Raw genomic sequence first — 18,099 nt, 5'->3', positions numbered from 1 at the left:
CCTGTGTGGCTATCCTGCTACTCTGCTCTGAGTTCCTGCTGCATACACCAGTTTCCAGTAATCCTCCTTCATCTGCTGCTCGTGTTTACTTCCATCTGCATTTGCTGGACAAGTAAGCTGTTGCTGCTCTGCTTAAACCTGAGATTATCACCCAGGCCTTCCTGGTTGAGATAAGACATTGCTTGAACTGCCTTATAAGCATATCTATCTGTGTTTGGACTTTCTGCGTGATTGCATTTTCCTCTGAAGTTCCCTTTAGACTGCTAAGCTGCGTTTAATATTTACACCAAGTGTTGTGGACTTGAGCTTCTCTCTGCACCTGTTTGAATTACCGTGTGATAATATAGACTTTACCACTTATAAAACTGTGTCCTGTAGTTGTCCTGTTCCATGCAAAGAGTCTCCTGAGTTATCCCCTATAATTATTACACTTACAATCTGCATGTGAAAAAACATTGCAGCATGCACTATTTTCCTCAAATAATCAGATGAGATTCACCCATTCAAGTCTATGGGTCTGAGAAATAAAATTAGATGCCATACTGAGCCACAGAATAGCATACACTCTCTGAGTCACAATGTGAGATTCTAAAACTCGGCTTGACTTTCTCATCCATTAATAGCTTCAACTGCTTTACAAATCACCTCAACCTCTTCTACTGAAAACTGATCCTTAAAAAATTGCACCACCGATCTGGAGATGGTGTGGAACTTTACAGAGAGACATAATTGAAGGTACTTGGAGTACTTGAGGAACTGCTGAGAGAATAAGAGCCCGAAATGATGGGTACTTTTCCGACTTATGTTTTACCCAGATCCACAACCTTCCTTCCCTTGTCAGAATGCCCGCAAGTGGAGATCTTTACCAAGCTGGTAATGGAGGATTTAAAAAAAATACCACAGCATATAAAAGGAGATAATCTCAATCCCATACAAAGACGAGCACTTAAGCAACTAAAATCCTTGGACAATATAGTCACCAAAGCAACTGACAAGGGAGGCTATGTTGTGGTCTTGGCAGCAGGCAAATAAGAAAAATAAGCCTTTAAACAGCTTAAAAATAAAGAATATTATACCATGCTAGCTTCTAATCTGGTATCCATCTTCTCTCAGTTACGCCAAATACTATATCAAGCCTTCGAAAAGGGCATCATTCCTAAAAATTTTTTAGATGGTCTGATAGTCAAATTCCCAATAATTCCATCTCTATACTTACTCCCAAAAATACATAAAGATCCTGTAGATTCCCTCGGTCATCACATAGTCTCTGCAATGGGAACAATTTGTGACCCTATATGTAAATTTATTGACAATTGTTTAAAACCTTTGGTTGAAACCTTTCCCTCCCATGTCAGAGACTTTATCTCCTGGTAATAATCGATGGCATAACTCTTGAACCCGATATGCTCTTGGTGACTGCAGATATTGAGTTTCTGTAGAACTGCATTGACCACGACGATTGAGTATGAGCGGTATGGTTCTTCTTGGAGATGAGCAGTCTCGATAAGTCACTCATCAATCTGATACTTTAATTACTGCAGTTCATTCTAAATCAGATTTTTTTTTACATTTAAAGACCGTTTTACTTGCAGAGGCGTGGCACTGCCATGGGTGCAGCCTGTGACCCGTCGTATGCCAACTTGTTCCTTGGATTTTGGGAGGGGGAAGTTTTCCGTTGCGACAAGGCATGCGCTGCTGACCTTGTGCAGCGCTGGTTCCGTTACACAGATGATTTGTTGATTATTTGGCAAGGTTCTGAAGTTGACTTGGACTATTTTATGAGTACATTAAATCACAATCCTTATAACATCAAACTCACGCATAAATGGTATAAAAAGCATATTGATTTTTTGGATATCGCAATTTCCATTGATGAACAGGGACTTGTTGAGACTGATATACATTACAAGGAGACGTCTGTTAATTCAGTGCCGCATTCCTCATCAGTGTAGGGAGGAGGGCTAAGCTAACAGTCTCTCTTGCGTGTCTGGGCTGGAGCTGTCAGGGCTGTCACCATTGTTTCAGGGGGAAGAGATTCTTGACCAGAGCAGTTCAGGTCACCTGACTGATGGGGGTGGGTCTGACATAAATAGCAGTCTGAGCGGGAAGATGGCACACTTGGCGGGGAACGAGCTTGTGAGCAGTGAGACGGTTGACTTCCTCTCGATGGACCCATGCCAGCTAGCTGTGCCTATATCCCTGGCTAGCAAGACTGCTGACACATTCTACCCTCAGCCCAGAGAGACATTTGCACCGGGTGGTAACCAGGATAGAGTGCATACCTTGGCTCTGCTCACCACTGCGGAGGCATCGCTTAGTCCCATCCTTGCGGTGCCTGCTAAGGACCGGCCCATGCCTGTGTCCACTGGATTGTGTGCTTCTACTGCAGTTTTTTCTACTGAATTTTCTGCTTCTTCCACTGTGCTGCCAAATATCATCTCTACCCCACCGTGTGCCCAGATCAGGAGATCACGTGCCGAAGGACCCGGAGGATTCGTCTTCGCAAGGAGACAATGCTTTGCCCTTCTGCGGGACCAGATCGGAGACATATTGCGCATCCTGCGGCACCACCGAGGGATATTCCAGCCACCTTCCTCCAGCGACCAGAGTGATAAGTTATTCTATTGTTATCTTCTGCAAATTGACTTTTCATTTCCGCAAGTTCATATCTTTTACCCCCCTGCTTGTACAATTACTGTTTGATATAAAAACCTGTTAACCCTTGCTCTGCCTCCTGTGTGTCACTGCATCCTACGCACCTGCTAGCATCCTACACTTGGCGTAGTCGGCAGAATGCAGTCCAACAGGCAGACCAAGCAGTTGGGGGTGGCTCCAGGACTAGCCTTTCCCTGGGGGCCATGCTGAGTAATTTGCCCAAATTTACGGGGAGCAACACTATGCTGTGGAGCTGGGCTGAACGCCTTAGAGGCATGATGAGAATGCACCCCATGACACCTGAACTGGAGGCTGAGGTGGCCATTATGGCACTGGATGGAGTATCCATGGATTCAGTAATATTACGGACGCCCTGAAACCAAGATAGCTTTAACAAGGTGTTGCAGATCTTGGAGGAGACTTACGGAGACCCCACAGACGTAGGGGAACTGAGAACACATCTTTTTAGTAGAATGCAGAGAGAGGGGGAGACCGTAACCCAATATATGAATGCAATGTTGAAGAGAAGAAGAAGAAAAGGCAGCACTCACTGATCTTCCGAGACAGTATTCTTTATTAACTTACATAGACATCTTCACGGCCGGGGGTACAGTTGCACAGAGTGCGGTGAGCCAATCCAGACAATTACAGCTCTTTCAAGTTGGAGCTGCTGGCATTGGTGTGGGCTATGATGGAGAGATTCCCGGAATATTTGTCTGGCTCCGAAGTGTTGGTGCGTACTGATAACAACCCACTTGCGCACCTGGAGAATGCGAGACTCGGGGCCCTGAAACAGCGATGGGTAGCCAGAATGGTCGAAATTCCGCTATAAGATTTCCTACAAAAAGGGGGCAGAAAATACCCACGCCGATGCCCTGTCCAGGAGGAAGAGTACCAGACCTGAGCGAGACAGATAAAGAGCTAGAAGATGATGAGGTCCCTAGATTTTGGTGGTCCATCTGGATAGTGGTGGCAACGCAGGGACAGATGCATTCCTCAGTCCAAGAGGGCATACTGGGATGGACTTGAGATGAGTGGGTTCAGCTTCAACAGGAAGATAGCGAACTGGCTTTGTTGAGACAGTGTGTGGCTTCTCAGAGACTCCCCAGCTTGACAGAAAGAGGTACTTTGTCCACTGAGGCGTTACGGATCCTACGGGAATGGGAACAACTACGGATGAAGAACGGCTTACTATATCGTAAAACACAACTGTGGACTGAGCCGAATGTGACCTGGCAAGTCCTCGTTCCAATGTCATTGTCTGAAATTGCTGTCGCTGCACATGAGCAAAGAGCCCACTTTGGTTCAGAAAAAACCTTCTAATAGCTACAGCGGTTCATCTTCCACCCCCAGTTGAAGCCGAAAGTGGACGAGGCCTGTAGGAGGTGCCAGACATGTGAACTGGCTAAGACGCCAAAGCAGAACGCTTCCGTACAGTCCATCGTAACCTCCGCTCCTCTGGAACCCTTGACAATAGACTATCTGACTATCGGCCCAGCCCATCAAGGCTATGAACATTGCTTAGTAATGGTGGATCACTTCACAAAATTTGCCATGGTGACTCCGATCCGGGATCAGACTGCAGAGTCCACTGCGTACACAATATGTAAGAACTTCATCCAAGCCTATGGGTGTTCGAAGAGAATTCACTCCAATCAGGAAGCTTGTTTCTTGGCAAGAGTAATGGATGAATTGCACCGCCTGTACAAGTCCTGCACCACACCGTACAATCCTCAAGTTAATGGTGCCTGTGAACGATTTAACTGTAAACTGATTCAGATGCGAATTACTCTAGAGGAAGGTCGAAAGGCCCAGTGGCCACAGTACATTTCTGAACTGGTGTGGATATATAATAATCGCGTACATCAAACCACCGGATATACACCTTACTCTCTTCTGTTTGGCGAAGAAGGAAAGGGAATCACCGAGTTGGCATTGGACCCAGAAGAGGACTACCCATGGACGAGGGTGTCCTCCTGGGTTCGGGAACATCGACACCGCCTGCAGACCTTACACCGGTTGGTCCAGACCAGATTACAGGAGTTAAAGCATGTAGAGAAGACCCCATCCGGAGCAACAGAGTTTTGAGTTGGAGACCGTGTCTTAATGCGGGAAAAGCGTCCTCGAGACAAGCTGGAAAATTGTTGAAAGACCAGTATTGGGTGAAGAGAAGAGTTAGTCCAGAAGGACCTGTCTATGAAGTCCAGCCTAAAGGAAAAGATTCCCCCACTCAAACTCTTCACTGGAATATGCTCAGGCCTTGCCTATCTAAGAACCCTGTCCGAGTAGAAGAGGAGCCTGAGGCTCCTGAGATGGTCCATATGCCGGTAGAAGCAGAGGACGAAGAAGGGGGTGAAGGATTAAGCTCCAAGAGGTTGAAACCAGTGGATACAAGCTCACCCATCGCTCTTCCCCCACAGCCAGATTCGGCCCCACAAAAGAGCTCCATTACTTTTTCTAATCTGAGACTCCCCGAACGAACAACTGCTGGATAGACTTTCAATCGCCATGAACAAGAAAATTTCATCTGGCAGCAATCCGCAAAGAAAAAGAGAAGATGGTCACACACTCCTCGAAGAGTCTCGCCCATGGAATGGTGAGGAAAAAGAGTGGGGGAGTGTAGTGAAGAGAGCCAAGCTAACAGTCTCTCGTGCGTGTCTGGGCCGGAACTGTCGGGGCTGTCACCATTGTTTCAGGGGAAGAGATTTCTGACCAGAGCAGTTCAGGACACCTGACTGATGGGGGCGGGTCCAGCATAAATAGCAGTCTGAGTGGGAAGACGGGACACTTGGCGGGGAACGAGCTTGTGAGCAGTGAGACGGTTGACTCCCTCTCGACATACTCAAGCCAGCTAGATGTGCCTATATCCCCAGCTAGCAAGACTGCCGACACATTCCACCCTCAGCCTAGAAAGACATTCGCACCAGGTGGTGACCAGGATAGAGTGCATACTTTGGCTCCGCTCACCACTGCGGAGGCACCGCTTAGTCCCATCCTTGCCCTTTAAATTATGTGGGGAAAACCAGAAGGGAGCTTCGTAGGAGGATTGGGGACCACCTGGGTGACATTAGGCATGCCAGAGAGACCCCCATCTCGAGGCATGTGCGTGATGTGCACCGGGGGGACCTTGGATCCTTCACTTTCTGTATGATTGAGGTGGTGGCTTCATCCATCAGGGGAGGTGACTTAGACACAAGGATCCTACAGAAAGAACTGAAATGGATTCATAGGCTGGACACAGTTACCCCGAGGGGGTTAAATGAACAAATGAACTTTGGCTGTTATCTATGATTTTCTGTTGCGGTGAAAGAATTGTACCTGCGTTGCCATTGACCGGAATAGGTTATTTGCAAAATTAATATCTTTCCCATCGGAGGATGTCCATCATGTTTTACTATATGTTTGAATATCTAAAATAGGAGCATATACATAGCCTTCTTGCTTTGTTGAAATATTATGAACAGACTTTGGGATGAACCCGATTGGAACGCATACTCCTGTAAATATATGATAATTGGTACGCATTAGCGTGTTTGTGATATTTGACACAACACTTTAGTGCCCATTACATCTGTTTGTATTATCGTTGATGAGCACTGAGGGAGATGTTCCCACTTGCACTGGACATTTTATTTGCTGAACGAAGCTCTTAAATATCTAGGCACGCTAGCAACTCAGGCATAATCTAGACTTAGCACTATTTTGATTATATATTCTCTCTCTCCTTATCATAGTTGTGCCTACATAACCCTAGATTTGAAACAATCGTTTTTGTACAACTTCAGACCTGACACACTTCAACACAAAGCAATTGGAGTACTGCTCACCCTAAACAGGTAAATAACATATTATTTAGCAAAAGTACTATACCACATAGCGCAGGTACCTATTTTTATTGTTTTATCATAATATTATAGATAGTTAAACTTCGGCACTCAGACATATGTTGCAAAAAGAAAGTTTATTTGACAAAAAAAATAAACTTTAGGGTATAGAGTCTCACAGGTTTGCAACATACTGGTACATCAGGGTGATGGCGTCTGGCATGAAGGAGTATGATGCCATCACCATGATGTACCAGTACCTGCTCTTTTCTTACATAATTGAATTACCTATTCGTGTTCTATGTTGCAAACCTGTGAGACTCTGTGCCCTACAGATATATCTTGATAAAGGCCGGAATTAGGCTGAAATGTCAATTTATCTATCTGAAATTCATTGGGCAACTTTGTGGGGTTTTTTTTACAAATAACTTTATTTTTTGCAACATATTTCTGAGTGCTGAAGTTTAACTTTCTATAGTCTTTCACACTGACATTCAGTATTGCACTGCATGATCTTCTGTGTGGACTGACTAATTTCCTGTTTATTTGTTGCTTACTAGTTTTTGCTTATTGTTTATATGTATCATGGTCCACAGTGATTGAGTCATTTATATTTCACTTGAGTCTTTTGAAAAATTGAACCTAATCAGTACCCCTTTTGTCTGATATAGACCACATTGCTATACTTTTACTCTGACTTCACCCCACCACCTTTTTTCTTAGGCTGGTTTCACACTTGCGTTTTGATCTGCAGCTTTTTAAAAAAAGCGCAGGTGGTGAAAAAACGCATGTAAACGCATGCAAACGCAGCGTATTTTAGACGCATGCGTTTTTACATGCGTTTTAAAAAAAGCAGTGTTTGACCGCGTTTACATGCGTTTTTTGCATGCGTTTGCGTTTTTTTTGCGCAAGAAGAGAAATTTCACAATAACAAAAACAAGATAACCAGACACCACCAATGGGACTACAGTGGGCGTATATGATGGGCTCTCTATATTTAGACCCTACGGCTACTTACATTTTAACAGCTTGCTACTGTATCCTGTGTCATGATGGATCTTCGCATGGAGAGCTTTTATTTCAACCTGGATTTCAGCTTCAAGATGTTTCTGGCCTGTGCTTTTGCTTGGGAGCAAGACCGAAACCGCAAAAGATGGAGAAGGAGACAACGTAGGCGTTTTTGGAGGCACCCCATTATTGAATCGTGTGAGAGCCGTGCAGCCTACCACACGCTCTATGCCGAGCTGAATGCCAACCCAGAGAAATTCCAGGAGTACACGAGAATGTCGCAAGAATCGTTCCGGGATTTGCTGTCTCGTGTCCAAGGAGCCATACGGCGACAGGACACCCAGCTCCGTAGAGCGATTCCACCCAAGGAACGTCTGCCGGTGACATTAAGGTACGTTCAAAATCTAAACCAATGACAGTCCAAATTTTTTATTCTGCCTTTTTCTGGGGGGTATTTTCCTCTTTTTTTTTTTTTCAATTTTTAACCACACCATAAAAAGAGTAGATTGTAATGTTGTTTTTTGTTTGTGTTTTTCTTCTAGATTTCTTGCCACAGGGGAGAGTTTATCTTCCCTCCACTTCCAATACCGGCTTGGAATATCCACCCTGTCCAGAATAGTTGTGGACACCTGTCGGGCATTATGGAATGTACTCCGTGAGGAGTTTATACCACTACCCACCACGGACATGTGGCGTGAAATTGCTGACAAATTCTGGAATGTGTGTGATTTCCCCAACTGTTTAGGAGCGGTGGATGGAAAGCACATCCGCATTATCAAACCTGCCAGAAACGGATTGGAGTTTTTCAACTACAAAAAATATTTTTCTGTAGTGCTCATGGCAATAGCTGATGCGGACTGTCGCTTCATCGCCGTGGACATTGGAGCTTTTGGCCGTGGCAACGATTCCCAGACTTTCAAGAGCTCCGATATGGGCCGGCGTGTGTATGGTAAAAATTTTAATTTTCCCCCTCCACAGCCTCTCCCCAACACTCAAGGCCCACCGCTGGCATTTGTTATGGTTGGGGATGAGGCCTTCCAGATGTGTGAAAATCTCCTGAAGACCTATTCCAGACGTGACTTGGACCACACTAGAAGGATCTTCAACTACAGACTGACCAGGGACCGAAGAACAGTAGAGTGTACCTTTGGCATTCTGGTCGCTAAATGGCGCATTCTTGCATCAGCCATAAATCTAAAAGTGGAAACAGTTGACGAGGTGGTCAAAGCCTGTGTGGTTCTGCACAATTAAATAATTACTAAGGAATGACCCCACATTGAACTGGATGAACCAGTTGCACACCCTCTGCCTGATTTCCAGCATCACCCGCTGCGGTCAACTGCAGCCGTTGGTCTCATGCGGGACCAATTTGCTGCTTATTTTGATTCAGATATTGGACGGGTGTCATGGCAGGACAATGTTGTGTAAATGTCCTGTTGTATCTTTATCTGTACCAGTAATTTTCTACAATGAAAATAATGTTTCACATTAATAAACTTTAGTGTTGGTTGTGTTGGTTTTCCTCTCAACACCAAGGTTACCCAAAAACGTGCAGTAAACCATGTCATATCCCCCTTTTTTTTGCATATTCCACACTACAAATGTTAGTAGTGTGTATGTGCAAAATTTTGGCGCTGTAGCTTTTAAAATAAAGGGTTAAATCGCGGAAAAAATTGGCGTGGGCTGCCGCGCAATTTTCTCCGCCAGAGTGGTAAAGCCAGTGACTGAGGGCAGATATTAATAGCCTAGAGAGGGTCCATGGTTATTGGCCCCCCCTGGCTACAAACATCTGCCCCCAGCCACCCCAGAAAAGGCACATCTGGAAGATGCGCCAATTCTGGCACTTGGCCTCTCTCTTCCCACTCCCGTGTAGCGGTGGGATATGGGGTAATAAAGGGTTAATGTCACCTTGCTATTGTAAGGTGACATTAAGCCTGATTAATAATGGAGAGGGGTCAAGTATGACACCTATCCATTATTAATCCAATTGTATGAAAGGGTTAAAAAAAACACATACATTATTAAAAAGTATTTTAATGAAATAAACACACTGGTGGTTTTAATATTTTATTGCTCTCTCAATCCACCTGAAGACCCTCGCTTGGAAAAATAATAAACCAACAATATACATACCTTCTGATGATCTGTCAAGTCCCACGAGGTAAATCCATCTGAAGGGGTTCAAATATTTTACAGGCAGGAGCTCTGCTAATGCAGTGGTGCTCGTGCCTGTAAACCCCGGGGAATGAAGGAAATGTAGGTCAATGACCTATAGTTACCTTCAGTCGCGGTTATTTTTTTGAACCGCGCCGGCTTGGGGTTGAGTGATGTAAACGAGGGGTGTGAAGAACTGAGGCCTGGCTAACCGTGGAAGTTCGGGGATGGGGCTTGAAACATGAGAGGCTTGAGACACACTGGAAGGGTGAGACAAAACTGACAATACAGGCACATCGGTAGGTGAAGGGGGAGGAATACTAAGAGGTTTTTTTTTTTTTTTTTTCAAGATTTTATTTTGGGGTTTGCCTGGTAGGGGGACGTCTTGGTGGGCTCTTATGCTGTAGCGTGGTGGCGGGAGGCACTGTCTCACAGTCCATTGCCCTTGTCGAGCGCTCACCCATGCCAGATTCCTGGTGCGTCGTGTTGGGGGGGAAACATAAAGCCACGCCAGGGTCCTGCTGCATCGTGGTGGGTCCGGGCCAGAAAGACACGCCAGGGTCCTGCTGCATCGTGGTGGGTCCGGGCTGGGAAGACACGCCAGGGTCCTGCTGCATCGTAGTGGGTCCGAGCCGGAAAGACCCGCCAGGGTCCTGCTGCATCGTGGTGGGTCCGGGCCGGAAAGACACGCCAGGGTCCTGCTGCATCGTAGTGGGTCCGGGCCGGAAAGACACGCCAGGGTCCTGCTGCATCGTGGTGGGTCCGAGCCAGAAAGACACGCCAGGGTCCTGCTGCATCGTGGTGGGTCCGGGCCGGAGCAGCGGTGGTCACGGTGGTGGCGATGGGATGTCCAACTGCACTCGTCATGGTGTTGGCGCTGTAGTGGAGTCCGCTTGTGGAAGGAATTGAGATGGCCGTGCAGTGGTATGCAGCAGAGGTCGGCAAGGAGGTTAATCGTGACAGTGACGGCACAGTTGGATATGCCGCCACTGTCTGCTGTAAATAACGACTCTGCTGCATAGCCTGCACAAAAGCAGCATTGCAGGCCTGCATCACACTGAGCTGGAGATCAGGGCTAAGGTGTTCCGACATGCCCTGCTGAATTTGGTTGAAAAAATTATGAGCTGGCCTCTGGAGGTCGGCTTTCACTTGATCAAGGCTTTTGGTGACCTCCTGGATACGGCAATTCAAGAGGTTATGAGAAACATCCATTCGGTCACCTAAAGCCTTGATTGCTTCGTGTAAAACCAAGCTCAAGTGCAAAAACTCGGGCATGAGTGACCTGTCCGAAGCCCTCTGTCACTGCCGGGAGGAGCCCAAAAAAAAGGGGGCAGTGGAAGAGGACTGGGAAAGGGGAAGATCTGACGGGCCAGCTCCCCGGTCTCCAGTTACTGTGGAAGGCTCACCTGCTGCTGCGCTGTTGGATGGCTGGGACGGGTCCGTGGCTGCCGGCTGAAGGACCGCTCCAGAACCTGGCTCGACAGTCGTGCTGTGTGTGCTGTGAAAAAAGGAAACAGAAAATTAATACCAAAAAATAACCAGACGCTAAATCCTGTGGAATTTTAAAATACAGATTATGTCAGTACAATACAACCAAAAGCATGTGAGAAAAACTTACGTTCTCTGGGCAAGGACCGGTCTTAAAAATGACAGCACGCGATGATACTTGTACAGTCTGATCCTTGCTCCTGAACCACTGGCAGCACGACTCTCTTGGCGCAGGTCCTTGTTGAAGCGGTCCTTCATGGAACGCCAACGTGTTCTGACTTTGTCCACTGTTAAAAAAAAAAAAAAAATTATGGTCAGGACATTGAATTTTTGCCATTAAAATAAAACTGTGTGTGATGAGAGAAACTCCGGAGAGTTTCTTTCATCACACACAGTCAAGAGAGCACGGCAAAGGTCTCTGCTGCTTCACACTGCAGTGCAACACTTACCAAATGCACTATGGACCCGTGGCGGGGCATTGTCCCATCTATCCCACAACGCTTGGGCCACCTCATTCCACAGACGTCGGAGAGTGGTGTTGATCGAATGCAGTGGATCCCGGCTGTCCCACAACGGAACTCGCTCCTGGACCAGGCTTATTAGGAGGTCGTTGTCAATAAGGTCATCGTCCCGTCGTGAAACCTAAAAATTAAAGACAATCATTACAGTTTGCTCAATCACATTAGGAAAAGAAAGAGAACAGATGATGAGAAATGGCATGAATACGAAAGTAAACATACAAAAGGATTCCATAAGAAAAATTTAAAGATATACGAGTGTAAAGAATGGAAGATTCAAGAATTTTACAATGAGGACAGTCAGCCTTGTATACATACCCGCTGCCGTCTTCCAACTGGACCTTGACTCCGCTGCTCCTGCCCGGTCTGTGCCTCAGTAGAAGTGCTCTAAAAAAAAGGAAAAATCAAATTGTCACATGTGTCGATGTGACAGTGAATACTTACCAATCTGACGAGGCAAACACTCACCTCACTGGCATGCTCCACTTCCGACTGACGTGGCTCAAACTCCTCACCAGATGAAAACTCCGAAGAAGACATTCTGAGGCATGTAGAAAGAAATGGAAGAAATTAGGACATGTAGAGCCAAAAATTAGAAAATAAAGGCATTGGTAGGATATACTCACATTGATCTGGGTCTTGTCCTCCAAAATGCGTCCTGCCAGTGTCTTGTCTTCTTCAGAGTCTGATGAGAAGTGTCCTGAAACTTTCCCCAACCTCCCTTTTATCACCTTGTTGGTAGGGGGTGTCTTATCAGTGTCTAGACATGGTTATCTTAATGGAAACGCATGCGTTCAAAAACGCATGCAAACGCATGTACACAAAAATGCATGCGTTTCCATAGACATCAATGTATTTTTTGACGCAAATCAAACGCAAATGAACGCATGCGTTTTTTTGCGGCAAAAAAACGCCCCTGAAAATTACTACATGTTGCATTTCTGCAACATGCCGCATGCAGCCAAAAAACGCATGCGTCGTTAAACGCGGACAAACGCGTACCAAAAAAAATGCATGCGTTTTTAATGTTAAACATAGGAAAAAAAATGCATGCATTTTTTTTTCCAAAAACGCTGCAGATCAAAACGCAAGTGTGAAACCAGCCTTACTTGATTAAATTCCTCTTTGAATCCTTTCACATGTCCCATTTATGTTTGGTTCATCTTTTTTAAGATTTACTCACTAAGAAATTTGTATATTTTTAAATCTCTTTTTTGAGTTGTGTTTTTCTGGGTACTCTGCATCCTAATATTGGTTAACTTCTCACTTAGAGGTGACCAGACATAATGAAGAATGATCTCCACAGTGGTACTTAAGATAAAACAATTCTTTATTAATAAAGATTACTACACTTCCATAGGATATTTCTTAGCAATGGCTGCAAAATGGAATATTGCCCCTGGTAATACACCTAAGTGAATAGCAAATATCTTGGTCTAAAACAAAAACAGAGTACTAATACCTTAAACACAAGATATGTGTATAACCAAAGAGGTCACTCTTGGCTCATTCCTAGGTAAACCTAAAGGTACCTTCACACGAAGCGACGCTGCAGCGATAGCGACAACGATGCCGATCGCTGCAGCGTCGCTGTTTGATCGCTGGAGAGCTGTCACACAGACCGCTCTCCAGCGACCAACGATGCCGAGGTCCCCGGGTAACAAGGGTAAACATCGGGTTGCTAAGCGCAGGGCCGCGCTTAGTAACCCGATGTTTACCCTGGTTACCATTGTAAAAGTTAAAAAAACAAACAGTACATGCTCACCTGCGCGTCCTCCAGCGTCTGCTTCCTGACACTGACTGAGCTCCGGCCCTAACAGCGCAGCGGTGACGTCACCGCTGTACTTTCACTTTCACTTTAGGGCCGGCGCTCAGTAAGTGTCAGGAAGCAGACGCTGGAGGACGAGCAGGTGAGTATGTACTGTTTGTTTTTTTTACTTTTACGCTGGTAACCAGGGTAAACATCGGGTTACTAAGCGCGGCCCTGCGCTTGGTAACCCGATGTTTACCCTGGTTACCAGTGTAAAACATCGCTGGTATCGTTGCTTTTGCTTTCAAACACAACGATACACGGCGATCGGACGACCAAATAAAGTTCTGGACTTTATTCAGCGACCAGCGACATCACAGCAGGATCCTGATCGCTGCTGCGTGTCAAACGAAACGATATCGCTAGCCAGGACGCTGCAACGTCACGGATCGCTAGCGATGTCGTTTCGTGTGAAGGTACCTTTAGTTTGTCACTGTGTACCTTAGTATGCTATGGCCAGTAGTGATAAAGTGCAAACAGTAGGTAAATAATTAAAGGTAATGTACCTGTTGTGCTGCCACGTGAAATACCACCGCATCCCTCTGCCCCGATGCGCGTTTCACAATGCTTCTTCGGGAGGCGTCCTAATATTGATTGCATGCTATAGTAGAACTCACCTACTTACTTTTTTATATATGATGGGGAGACCAACATTGAGATATCTCTAGCCCCTATATATATATATATATATATATATATATATATATATATATATGTTTTTTGGACATTCCCCTCAGCAGTGTTCATGGCATGGTTTCTGTCACTGCTCAGTATATAGAGAGCAGCAGCTGTAGCTGCGCCCCTGACATTAACTGGCATCCAGCTCATCAATAGTGCCGGCTGTCAGTCAGGGCCTAGGCCGCATCACTGGAAGTAAAAATAAAATGCCTACCTTTATTGTCTCAGCCATGAGACATTTTTTGGCTCAAATTAATTGTCACTGTTTTTAGATTACCTTGTGTTTTTCCATCAGGGCCATCATTTCTACAATTTTGTGCTGACATTTCATATCATTCTCTCTTTGCATCTGAAAAGCTTCCTCAGTTGATAACTTTAACCTTGCAACCTAAAAACAGTAAAAAATGTGGCAGCATGATACTTTGGAGAAAAAGGAGGCCAAACAGAAAAAAATGACTAATCATGCTACATGGCATGGTATGTATGTATATATATATATATATATATATATATATATATATATATATATATATATATATATATATATATATATATATATATATATATATATATATATATTGCACATAAATTCCTTTTGAACTTAGTCTGAAATGCAAAAGCACATTTTAGTTATAAGGGATTGTTTAAATTAGTGATGAGCAAACATGCTCGGAATAAGATGTTATCCGAGCATGCGCGTGTGCTAACCGAGTGACTTTAGTGTGCTTGAATAAAATGTTCCGAGGCCCCTGCACCTGCGTGTCTTGTGACTGTTCGACAGCTGCAGCACATGCAGGGATTGCCTAACAAACATGGAATTCCCTTCATGTGTCGAACTGCCATAGCGAAACTCGAACATATTTTTCGAGCATGACAAAGACACTTGGTTAGCACACGAACATGTTTGGATAGCACCTTATCCAAGCACGTTCGCTCATAATTAGTTATAATAAATTAAACTAAGCTCTAGTTATACATTTAGACATTATAGAAGACTCCCGTATATCAACCACACGGTGAACAGCAGTGATAGCCAAAACAAAAACAAACAAAATTGCAAAGTAGTTTACCCCCTTAGTGACAGAGCCAATTTGGTACTTAATGACCAGGCCAATTTTTACAATTCTGACCACTGTCACTTTATGAGGTTATAACTCTGGAACGTTTCAACGGATCCTGCTGATTCTGAGACTGTTTTTTCGTGACATATTGTACTTCATGTTAGTGGTAACATTTCTTCGATATTACTTGCGATTATTTATGAAAAAAATGGAAATATGGCAAAAAAAATTAAAATTTTGCAATTTTCAAACTTTGTATTTTTATGCCCTTAAATCAGAGAGATATGTCACAAAAAATAGTTAATAAGTAACATTTCCCACATGTCTACTTTACATCAGCACAATTTTGGAAACAATTTTTTTTTTGTTAGGGAGTTATAAGGGTTAAAAGTTGACCAGCAATTTCTCATTTTTACAACACCATTTTTTTTAGGGACCACATCACATTTGAAGTCATTTTGAGGGGTCTATATGATAGAAAATAACCAAGTGTGACACCATTCTAAAAACTACACCCCTCAAGGTGCTTAAAACCACATTCAAGAAGTTTATTAACCCTTTACGTGCTTCACAGGAACTGAAACAATGTGGAAGGCAAAAATGAACATTTAACTTTTTTTTGCAAACATTTTACTTCAGAACTCTTTTTGTTTTATTTTCACAAGTGTAAAAACAGAAATTTAACGATAAATGTTGTTGTGCAATTTCTCCTGAATACGCCGATACCCCATATGTGGGGGTAAACCACTGTTTGGGCACACCGCAGAGCTTGGAAGAGAAGGAGCGCCGTTTGACTTTTTCAATGCAGAATTGGCTGGAATTGAGATCGGATGCCATGTCACGTTTAGAGAGCCCCTGACGTGCCTAAACAGTGGAAACCCCCCACAAGTGACACCATTTTGGAAACTAAACCCCTTAAGGAACTTATCTAGATGTGTGGTGAGCACTTTGAGCCCCCAAGTGCTTCTCAGAAGTTTATAACGTAGAGCCGTGAAAATAAAAAATCGCATTTTTTTCTACAAAAATGATCTTTTTGCCACCAAATTTTTATTTTCACAAGGGTAACAGGAGAAATTACACCACAAAAGTTGTTGTGCAATTTCTCCTGAGTACATCAATACCCCATATGTGGGGGTAAACCACTGTTTGGGCGCACCGTAGAGCTTGGAAGAGAAGGAGTGCCGTTTTACTTTTTCGATGTAGAATTGGCTGGAATTGAGATCGGACGCCATGTCGCGTTTGGAGAGCCCCTGATGTGCTTAAACAGTGGAATCCCCCCACAAGTGACACCATTTTGGAAACTAGACCCCTTAAGGAACTTATCTAGATGTGTGGTGAGCACTTTAAACCCCCAGGTGCTTCACGGAAGTTTATAGCGTAGAGCCGTGAAAATAAAAAGTCACATTTTTTCTACAGAAATGATCTTTTTGCCCCAAAATTTTTTTGGGACAAGGGTAACAGGAGAAATTAGACCACAAAAGTTGTTGTGCAATTTCTCTGGAGTATGTCGATACCCCATATGTGGGAGTAAACCACTGTTTGGGCGCACCGCAGAGCTTGGAAGAGAAGGAGTGCCGTTTGACTTTTTCAATGTAGAATTGGCTGGAATTGAGATCGGACACCATGTCCCATTTGGAGAGCCCCTGATGTGCCTAAACAGTAGAAACCCCCCACAAGTGACACCATTTTGGAAACTAGACCACTTAAGGAACTTATCTAGATGTGTGGTGAGCACTTTAAACCCCCAAGTGCTTCACAGAAATTTATAAAGTAGAGCCGTGAAAATAAAAAATCCTTTTTTTTTTTTCCTCAAAAATGATTTTTTAGCCTGCAATTTTTTATTTTCTCAAGGGTAACAGGAGAAATTGGACCCCACAATGTATTGTGCAATTTATGCTGAGTAGGCTGATACCCCATATGTTGGGGTAAACCACTGTTTGGGCGCATGGCAGAGCTCGGAAGGGAAGGAGCGCCGTTTTGGAATGCAGACTTTGATAGAATGGTCTGCGGGCGTTATGTTGCGTTTGCAGAGCCCCTGATGTACCTAAACAGTAGAAACCCCCCACAAGTGACCCCATTTTGGAAACTAGACCCACCAAGGAACTTATGTAGATGTGTGGTGAGAACTTTGAATGCCCAACTGCTTCACAGAAGTTTATAATGCAGAGTCGTGAAAATAAAAAAAAATTTTTTCCACAAAAAAGATTTTTTAGCCCCCAAATTTTTATTTTGACAAGAGTACAAGATAAATTGGACCCCAATAGTTGTTGTTCGATTTGTCCTGAGTACACTGATACCCCATGTGTGGAGGGACCACTGTTTGAGCGCATAGCAGAGCTCGGAAGGGAAGGAATGCCATTTTGGAATGCAGACTTTGATAGAATGGTCTGCGGGCATTATGTTGCGTTTGCAGAGACTCTGATGTACCTAAACAGTAGAAACCCCCCACAAGTGACCCCATTTTGGAAACTAGAGCCCCCAAGGAACTTATCTAGATGTGTGGTGAGAACTTTGAATGCCCAAGTGCTTCACAGACGTTTGTAATGCAGAGTCGTGAAAATAAAAAATATTTTTTTTTTCCACAAAAAAGATTTTTTAGCCCCCCAAGTTTTTATTTTCACAAGGGTAACAGGAGAAATTGGACCCCAAAAGTTGTTGTCCAATTTATCCCGAGTACGCTGATGCCCCATATGTGGGGGTAAACCACTGTTTGGGTGCACGGCAGAGCTCGGAAGGGAGGGAGCACCATTTGACTTTTTGAGCGCAAAATTGGCTGTGGCGTTTAGAGACTCCCTGATGTACCTAAACAGTGGAAACCCCCCAAAACTAACTCCAACCCTAACCCCAACACACCCCTAAGGCTTCTTTCACACTTCAGTTGTTTGGCGTCAGTCAGCTCCGAC

The 18,099-nt window shown here is 44.4% G+C and overlaps 1 protein-coding gene across 1 annotated transcript in view; it reads right to left on the bottom strand.

Annotated features, from left to right (window-relative positions):
* LOC143817644 (synaptonemal complex protein 1-like) overlaps window positions 1-18,099 on the bottom strand; it is a 307,299-nt gene that overhangs the window by 144,167 nt on the left and 145,033 nt on the right. The window contains exon 7 of the mRNA XM_077299137.1: window positions 14,413-14,523. Within this exon, the coding sequence (XP_077155252.1) occupies window positions 14,413-14,523 (111 nt within the window). The remainder of the gene's footprint in view (window positions 1-14,412; window positions 14,524-18,099) is intronic.

This window comes from Ranitomeya variabilis, chromosome 3, assembly GCF_051348905.1.
Source record: "Ranitomeya variabilis isolate aRanVar5 chromosome 3, aRanVar5.hap1, whole genome shotgun sequence".
NCBI classification, from domain to species: Eukaryota; Metazoa; Chordata; class Amphibia; order Anura; family Dendrobatidae; genus Ranitomeya; species Ranitomeya variabilis.
This window is presented reverse-complemented; position numbering and strand designations above follow the sequence as displayed.